Source organism: Prunus avium, chromosome 1, assembly GCF_965620075.1.
Source record: "Prunus avium chromosome 1, drPruAviu1.hap1.1, whole genome shotgun sequence".
Lineage (NCBI taxonomy): Eukaryota > Viridiplantae > Streptophyta > Magnoliopsida > Rosales > Rosaceae > Prunus > Prunus avium.
The window spans coordinates 16,356,826-16,366,467 of NC_142284.1; the positions used below are offsets into that span (position 1 = coordinate 16,356,826).

Sequence of the window (9,642 nt, forward strand, 5' to 3'; positions counted from 1 at the left end):
CAACGATGATGCCTCAACGTTGTGGTCTCGACCTTAGATATCTGGGGGCGCAAAACATAAAATGTGAGTGGACGAAAACAAGGCTTTAAACATAATTTATACTCCACATAAATAACCACCTCATGTTTAGAAAATAATGCCAAAACACCATGAAATAGATTTCTTCGGTAAACGTACATATGTATATCATTCAAAACTTGAAATACCTCAATTCAAGACTCGTATCATAACATACTATAATTAAAACCATATATTAAAATTTCTTGGAGAACGTTGTAAAACAATAAACTGAAAACCTTCAAAGTAAAACCCATTTACTCAAGCCATTTCAAACTCATAAACTTTATCAAAAATAATTTCTCAACCTTAATCCTTTTCATACATAATTAAGCAAAATCCTTTTTTTTCCCGCAACCATACCCTACTGAAGTCGTATGTTGCAAAGCACCATAAGTCAATTGTCAAATCCAAACTTCATGTCAAATATTTATATTTGTGCAAAGTACCATCAATGCACATGCTCAAGAAACCTCAACTTGGAAATAAATCCACACATACTCCCACACACACACCCAAAATCAACACATCATCATCATGTCGCCATCTCCCTCGCCCGCCTTCGCTTCTCCATCGTCGGCCTCTGAAACCTCGACCTCATAAGAACCACGTCAACTACACCGTTGTCGATGTCCTCAACGGAAATTGCAGGCTCGACCAGGCTCTTGTCGAAGACAAGTGCTGGTCCAACTTCGAGCTGCTCTACATCTTCAAGCCCAGGTCCAAATAGGGCAAAGCCTTGGTTAAGGGATAGCTGCTCTGCAGGGTTTTTTTTCCCTAAAAAATTTAATTAAAATATATTTTATTTTATTTAAAGCCACATGGCTCTATACCATTGAATGTGTGAGCTCCACACATGTACCATGTTAGCAATTTAACAGAAAATTTGACGGAAACTAACGGTAAGGACCATTTTGATGTATGGATGGTAACCTTAAAGCATCTAAAATCATGCTCCCTTATTTTTATTTAAAATTTAGCTAAAAACACACAAAAGTTATTTTAGGAACTCTCTATAAAATTTGAACTCCAATCATACTCCTTAGTTTATAGGGTCATAAATACTATAATTATTTTTTAACTCAATATGATTGGTCCATCTCTATTTATAAAAAAGATAGCTAGCATTAATTAAAAGTTTAAACCATACATAAAATAAAGCAGCATTAAATTATGGGAAGCCACTAAGAGTCCTTTCTCTCTCCTCAGATTTAGAAGTTCCTAGAAGTCTGCCTATTTTAGGAGGTGGATAAGAGTATGATTGGGTTTGTATTTTCCAATTCCTCCCTAAAATTTGTCTAATGAGGTGATTTAAAGAGCCCATTGTGAATGCACTTAAGGGTCATTGGTGTCACAAAAAATAAATACAAATTCACAAGTCCATACGCATTCAAGTCTGACAAAATGGTTCATATATTACATATTACATATTACAAACTACACAACCACACATTTCGACCTTGGAAACGAGTGGATCTCAAAATTCACATAGCAATTTAACAAAGTATGGCAACAAATCAATCAGCAAACCATATACTTCCACAGATATGCATCTTCACACGTAAAAATTAAAATAATTATATTAACATCTACCTTCGACATCTTTTTATTGATAGTCCTGCCCTCGGATGGGTTTTGATATTTTTTTCTTTTTTCTTTTTAAATTGCTTAGCTGATGAGAGAAGAAGATGGATCTGATAGAGCAGGCAACCCAAGGCCCAATAGAGCTCAAGAAGATGCAGTAACAGCAGCCTTGGTTGGGTTAAATGCAACCTGCTCGGCACAAGTTAGCACTTCATGGGTCCCTGCCTCCTCTCGTCCGACACCCATAAGGTCAAGGTAGTACTGGTAATGGGAAACAATGTTGTTCATGGCATCAATGTCGCCCTGCCCACAAACTTGATCGCCATAAAGAATATTCATTGTAGCGCCAAATCCAGGAAACCTCTTGCTCAAAGTATCATTCTTGGTGGGCTTCCAATTGCCAACAAATGCATCGTGCGCTGAGGGTTGTGACTTCTTGATAGCGGTCATCCACCTCCATATTGCAGCCTGGAAAGCAAGAGTAGCATTCTGCTCAATGTATTCAGGATGGTTCAACAGATCAGCCTTCAAAGCTTCTCCAGCTGCACCATAATTGTAGTTCCTGGATGGCAGCACCAATAGAAACTTACAAACATTGTCTATTCAACGAGCTCATCATAAACTAACATATCATCTACAACTCTCGTATGACACTAAATTTGAGGAAAAGAGAAAAGTGACAATAGCTAGACCATGCAACAAACTGACATGTAAATTGAAGACAATATGCCGGACCTACAAAACAACTCTACCATTTACTTCTGAGTATATCAATGAATAATCTCATTTTATGACAGCTCTATTCCTCCACAAGGCAACTGATATCCCCTGGTTAAGTTATTAGGTAAAAGAGAGTTTGGAAAAATAATAAAAGGAAATTCACATAAACAAATTATGGGGGTGGATTAATTATGAAATAAAAACAAAAGGAATACAAACCAGTAGATCGGCAAAGCACCACGACCATAGTATTCAGCTCCAGGAGTGCAGGGATATGTGTATTTGTAATAGTCATCGCAGTATGACTGCATGGGACTCATTTCCCTGTTGTAGCAAAGTCCCCAGGCCAATGGTCCTCCTGTGGCCACACCATAACCACCTGGAAAAATCATTGCTCTCGCCGTCATCAACCATAAGAACAATGGTGTGCATATGTGAATTTCAGCAAAAGCTTATTCTAGCTTATCCAATCTAGAGTTGTATTAAGCCTGTTCTACTTTGTATCCACAATAATATCAAGTTTTAACAACATGTATTTGTAATCAATCATTTGTTTCCCATAGTTTTAATATTTACTATCATTGTAATTCTCATTCTTTATTTGATTGATCAATTATTCAGCTGATCTACCTAAACATATGAAAAAAGTAAAAGATAAAAATTTCTAACCCTTTTAGTTCTTCACATCCCTGTTTCTATGTTCTAAGTAAAATTCAATCTGATGTTTTCTCAAAACCCACATTGTTCATAAACCCAATTACCTCAAACTTAACAAATCACAATCAAATCCAATCAAACCTCACCCACAAAAACACAACCCATAATTCAATTCAACATTTGATTCAACCATTTTAAGCATCCAACAAAAGCATCACAAATAACAACAGCTGCCAACTATAACAGTTCTATCCTAAACCATCTACATATATATACACACATCTATATACTACATATCCATGAAGATAGGACTTGACAGTTGCTGAAAACACAAACTTTTCATAAACCCAATTCACTCAAACTTAACAAATCCCAATCAAATCACCCCAGCCCATTCTATTCAAAATTTGATTCAACCATTTTAAGCATCCAACAAAAACATAACAAATTAAAGACAATTACCCACCATAACAATTCGATACAAAAATCTTGACACACCGCAGAACTTAACAGAAGTGGTGACTTACAAGAGGTTTTGCTGCCAACATGTCCAAGAAAGGCGGCGATCTCCTTCATCTGCATACGCTTCCCACCAGTGGTCCCGAACCCAAGAGGCTGGAAGAGGGCAGAAGCAGTAATAAACGACTGATAATCCCAAAACCCAACGGCATGCGCCACCGGCGTGTTTCTTTTGGAGAAGAGATTCTCAAACTGGTAAGTTTGGAAGAAATCGGAGATGGTGAGATTGCAACAGTACTGGGACCACCCTTTACACTCCCACCCTCTGTCACACACCTTCTTTCCCCTCACCGTCTTCACCCGCGGAGTCGTTGACGGCATATCGCCGTCGCTGCTGGCACCCAAGAAAACACTCAGCACCACCGCCACCGCCAATGCAGCAGTGCAAATCTTCATGATGGCTAGAGAGAGAGCTGAAATGGGTTGATGGGAGAGCTTGGGATCTGACTGGTTTTGCTGAGCAAGTTGCAGGTTATGAGCTTTTGTTGGTGTTTTGAGTTGTCGTAAGGCAAGAGTTTGACGGGGTGTCGTTTTCGGGCTTGTGGGTAGTTGCGTGCTGTGGGGTTATATGTAGAGCAGGTTGTGTGGAAATGGACGGCCGATGATGGATTGGGGGGATGGGAAAGTGTTCGAGGTTTAAAGAGAGAACAGACTGGAATAATGTTTGAGGGGGCTGACCCACGAAGCTCCACCGACAGCGCCTGGAGTGTTGTGAAGTGTCCTTACTGCCCTTGATGACACTTGGCAGATCCATGGAAGAGAAAATGGGGATGGGTCGACTCAAACGGATACCTAGCCCTTTTACCGGCTTTTTTTGGTTCAATCGGATGGGTCCACTTATTGGCATTCGAACCTGAGGGACTTCCAATTAGGGGTGGATACAGTCCGGTTTAGACCGGTTTTCGTTAAAAATGGAACTTGAATTGAAAATGTAGATCAGTTTGGTTTGAACTGATTTTGCTTAAAATTCATACAGAAATCCAATCAATCCGGACCTGTCCAATTCCAGTTTGGTTCTTGCGGTTCCTGTTTGGGCATGGGCCCAACATTTTATTTTTTTATTTTTTTACAGACCTGCCCAAAATGTATTTATATACCAACATACCCCAAATTTGAGGTTCCATCAAGCTTTCAACACATCAAAATGAATCAAACTTCAACAAAAATACAATCCAAATTCAATCCAACTTCAACATATAAATTACAACCCAAATTCAATCAAACTTCAACAAAATAAGTTCCAAAATAAATTACAAGCCAAATACAACCAAAATTCAATCCAAATATATATTACAACCCAAATTCAATCCAACTTCATTAAATTCCTCCTAACATTGAAAAGTAGCTGGAGCTGTGGTGCTAGGTGTGGATAAACTCATAATATCTACATAAAAAAATACATAAACACACTAAAAGATTAGTTAGATGTACATATTATATAATACATTAATAAATCACATAAAATTACAAAGACATACCTAATTCAATCGATTCATAGAACTCCATCTCTTGAATTATTAGCTTATATTGTAAAGAGGATATGTCATCCAACCTTAACCAATTTTGAGAGCAAATTAAGGCCTCTAGAATCTTAGGAGTCAAAGAAGCACGAAATGAATTAACTACCCAACCACCCGTGCTAAAGCATGATTCCGAAGCCACCGTTGATACCAGGATGGCAAGCATATCCTTTGCAATAAGTGTCAACCCCGGATACTTAACCCCATTCAATTTTCACCACTTCAAAACATCAAATTCGTCAACCACATCTTCAATAGGGTCGGTGATGTACCTATCAATCTCATGCTCTAATATCACAACATCATTTGCTCGAGTCTCTTTTCTCCAACTTTCAGTCATTTGCCTCCGTTTCTTTCCCCCTCGGCTTAAGATACTACTTGTATGCATGGTAGTAGTATCACTAAAATAATAACTATTACTTTCAGTGGATGGTGGTGGTGGTGGCATGGCATACTCCTCATAAAGCTTCTTTAAAATCTCTTTGATCTCATTCTTCTTCTTAACCGCATCTTCCGGATTTTCAAACCGACTCTTCAAGATAAACTCCAAGTTCCCCAATTTGTATCGAGGGTCAAGAACAAGAGCAACCATCAAAATTTGGTTCAATTTATCAAGGTCACCCCAATACTTTTTAAATTTCATCTTCATGTTAAGCGTCATGTCCTTCAAAACCTTGGAGGTTTGGGTTTCACTTAATATTTTCTCCTCTTCCATCAATAAATCCTCAATTTCTTCTTCCATTGCAATCAAGTCGTGAAATGTGGTACCAATCTACAAGCAAATGCTACCCGTTGCCCTTTTATTGACTTCATTGAATTTAGGGAAGTGAAGGCATGTTTATTAATCCGTAATTGGATTATGAGGAAATTGAATTGAGGAGAATTAGATTCTGGATTTCTAATGAAGTTGTTTACTAAACCATATGGATTGAGGGGAGTTAGGTTCTGGATTCCTATTGAAGTTGTTTATTAAACCATATGGAATTGGGGTATGAGTGGTATTAATTACTAAAATGTCCTCATTGTTGGGTTAAAGTAGATGACATATTTGGAATTTTGAAAATTGTGTGAGGATATAATGAGGAAAAAAGATAAATTCCCAATGGATTAATTCTCCAAGAATTAGAATACCACCTCCCACCCAAAATTGAATTCCTCTAAAATCAGGAATTCAATTCCTAATTTTGTGTGGGTCCCACTTACTTTTCAATGCATTGATGTGAAGTAAAGGCAGGAATCCTCTATAGGTAGAATTCAATTCCTAATGAGAATTCCAATTTCTGATTAGTAAACACACCATAAGAGCATTCACAATGATTGACTTCATCGAATTTAGGGGAAGTGAAAGTGAATAAGAGCATCCGCAATTGTTGTTCAATAGTTTAATGCAATTTGAACTATTTTGGTATCTATTGAATTGAACTGCAGTTTTACTTGCAATGATACAATTCAATCATTTCAATTTATCGGCATGTGGGTCCCATAATTAGCCTTTTGCAATTTAATAGAAGCTTCATCATCATGGCCGAACCTGGCCCAGGGCAACTAGGGCCACAACCCGAGGCCCATAACATAAGGGGCACAAATTTTTTTTATAGCCTATATCTATATATAAAGCAAAAGACAGAGAATGATAAAACATTCAAAATACCAAAAAATGCCCTTGGTTAATGCAAACATTAAGAATTTAAATTATTAATTAAATGAGAATAATATGGTAAATTCACACTTTTTCATATTAAAAAAAATTAAAATTAAAAGAAAAATTAGATAATGGATCCTTAAATAAATTTTTAATTTTTAATTCTAAAATAAATTTTTAATTTTTAAAATAATAAAAAAATAAAATAAAAAAAGCCTCTCACATGCGCGAAAGCGCGTGCAGAAAGGCTTGTATATAAATATATCTGCAAAAGAAACTAAATAGACGCACAACGTTAATCTCATGCGTTGGAAACCAAAACCAATTCTCCTCCTTTCCAATAAAAAGTCAAGTGAACAAGAATTGAAGTATTGATAACCCGTTGGGCAAAATCGAAGTAATTTTTGGTCGTAAAAATCAAAGTGATTGATTCATCAATATGTGGGTTTCAACCAGAATCAAAGCCAAAGTAAAAAATACTTTTAAGGAACTGGTATTTCCTCCGATGTTTTGGCCATCTTGAAGAGAAGACAGTTGAATGAAGGGTTGGAGTACTTGGAATTTTGCAATTTGAATTTTGAAGAGGTATCAAAACTTTTGTTGTTTGTTTTTTTCTCTTTCTTTTTCGTTTGGGTTGGTTGAGAGCGTTCTTTTGTTTTTGGCTCAGCAATTTTACTCACTATCTTTTCGTTGATAGTTTTCTTAACTTTTTTATATTTTAAGTTGCTTTGAATGTTTTTATTTTTATTTTTATTTTATATGAAATGTTTAGTTTAGTTTTATGTGATTATATTTTAAGGGGGAAAAATGCTCAAAATCCAAGTGTTATTAGTGAAATTATTACAGCAGAATCTTTCATGCTTGAGTGTGATCGATCATATTTGTAGTTTCTTTGCTATTGCCTCTATCTTCCTGTGCAAAAAAGCTTTCTTGTAACAAAAAAAAAAACTTTCTTGTAAGTGTTTCTCCTTGTTGTGGTGATTGTTGAGATTTTTATTGTTATTAGTTGCGTTTATTATAAAATTTAAAACTTGGAAACCTTAGAGAAAAAAGAAGACATTGCTCATAGTCTCAAAAATTCTTTGGATAAATATTTTCTTAAAAAACCAATGATTAGTTTATAAAATAAAATATAAAAAAACTACAGTTTTAGTGAGATGTATATTGGCACACTTTAGACTTTTGCTTTGGGCCTCATCACATAGCACCCTCCATTGCAATTGCATCCATTGCATCTATTGCAATGAACTAAATCACACCATGACAAGTGAGATTTTCCTGTTTTAGTTCAATTTCATGCAATAAAATTGTATTGATCTTAACCATTGCAAATACTCTAAAATGATTCACTTATGCACTCAAACCAAATTTTGGGATAGTTTTCTTTTCAAATATCCATTGAAAAAAGGAAACTGGAGAAAAGACATTAGGAATTGAAGAGGCCCAATAAATTAAGACCAAGAAGAACTGAGTTTTTTTATATAAGTGATATTGGGAGAAAAATGAATCAAAGCTAGGAATTCGGGTGTATGGGTGCTCTTAACTACTTTCTACAAGTGCCTTGCAAAAATGAAATATTGCGTCTTTGAGAAGACTTTGAAACTTTAACCTCAAAGGAGAGGAAACCTCAACCACAACCACTACTAATCTTGTTTGTGTATGTTAGAAAATGCATATAGATATAATCAACAATTATTGAGCTTCAACAAAGTAAAAGGCACATTTAAGAGATTATATATATTTTTTAATATAAGCGATAGTCTAAACTAAAAAGGGAGGGGGTTTCTCACATACACTACCAAAGCATCATGAGGATTCGGACCTGCAGTCAAGACCCTTTTCTACTAGACTAGACTCCGTTAGCTTAAGTGACAATATTTAAGAGAACAATTCCAGCAACCAAAAGGTTTAAAGGCCAAAATCCAACAAAACCTAAAATGAGAGCAAAGGATCACTGCCACCCCTACCACAAAGCAAAGATGAGCATCAACTAAAAGCAGCTGCAAGCTTACAACAAGGGCCAAGCCGTAAGAACATTTTTTTAGCCACAGGTTCGATCACTTGATTGATGAAGGGCCTTTGTTTTCTTTATTCATTTAACATTAATATATGAGCATCTCTTAACCAACTAAATAACAATGAACATATCGGATTCACATAAAATTAAATGCATCCATTCAAAGTAGATAGAAAGCACGATCGAGGAATTTTTATCTGAGCTGGTTTATAAATGATCTCTCAGAACATGAATGTCGATAAACCTTGCCATAAATAGTAGGTGGCAGGTACACATGTCATATTTTCACACCGAAAAGATAATATTGGAACTCATCAGATAATGTCGTACAAATTATATATTTTTAATTAGTTTGGCAAATTACAAAAACAAACAAGATTGACAGCCGGTAGGCCAACTGCCAAGAAAAAAAAGTCATAACCCTTTCTTGTCAAGAAAGTAAATATATATATGTATATGTAGTTACTTTTTATTGAAGGATTCTTTAAATAATTTTATTTGAGAGACACCTTTCGGGGTTCTCTACAAATATTTTTTCAATGATTCAAATCAACTGTTTTTTAAGTCTACATTCATAGATCATTTTTGCAAAAAATTAGACAAATCGGAAACCGTTTTGACATCCAATTGTGTTCTATAAAATCAATGAAATCTATTGACCAAGCGAAGAAGAAAAGAATAAAAATAAGAGCAAGTAGATTAAAAATATAAAACCAAATGATATCCAGACAAAAGATTGCGTTGGACTACTTGAAGACTTATCTCCATCACAGATGTTGATCCCGTGACTCTACAGCATGGCCAATTTCTCGGTTCACGGGCTGCATGCATGGCCCCATTCCTTCCCTATCCCTCCCACCAATGCTCTTTTTATTGTCAATAAATAAATAAAAACCCACCAATATAATCCTTTGGTTTCCCTATAA

General features: G+C 35.8%; 1 protein-coding gene across 1 annotated transcript; it reads right to left on the reverse strand.

The window, feature by feature from the left end:
* Positions 1-1,454: 1,454 nt before the first annotated feature.
* Positions 1,455-4,081, reverse strand: LOC110748744 (chitinase-like protein 1). Its single transcript, XM_021948689.2, has 3 exons — positions 3,546-4,081; positions 2,581-2,740; positions 1,455-2,203 (listed from the first exon to the last, which is right to left on the reverse strand). Exons 1-3 carry the CDS (start codon positions 3,931-3,933, stop codon positions 1,786-1,788), a joined length of 966 nt encoding a protein of 321 aa, XP_021804381.1. The 5' UTR covers positions 3,934-4,081; the 3' UTR covers positions 1,455-1,785.
* Positions 4,082-9,642: the final 5,561 nt, after the last annotated feature.

Excerpts from the sequence above, each read along its gene's own strand:
- LOC110748744 (XM_021948689.2), bottom strand. The coding sequence starts at position 3,933 with ATGAAGATTTGCACTGCTGCATTGGCGGTGGCGGTGGTGCTGAGTGTT. Across the intron at positions 2,741-3,545 it reads TGTTGGCAGCAAAACCTCTT|GTGGTTATGGTGTGGCCACA; the intron begins GTAAGTCACCAC and ends TGATTTTTCCAG. Across the intron at positions 2,204-2,580 it reads GGTGCTTTGCCGATCTACTG|GAACTACAATTATGGTGCAG; the intron begins GTTTGTATTCCT and ends GCTGCCATCCAG.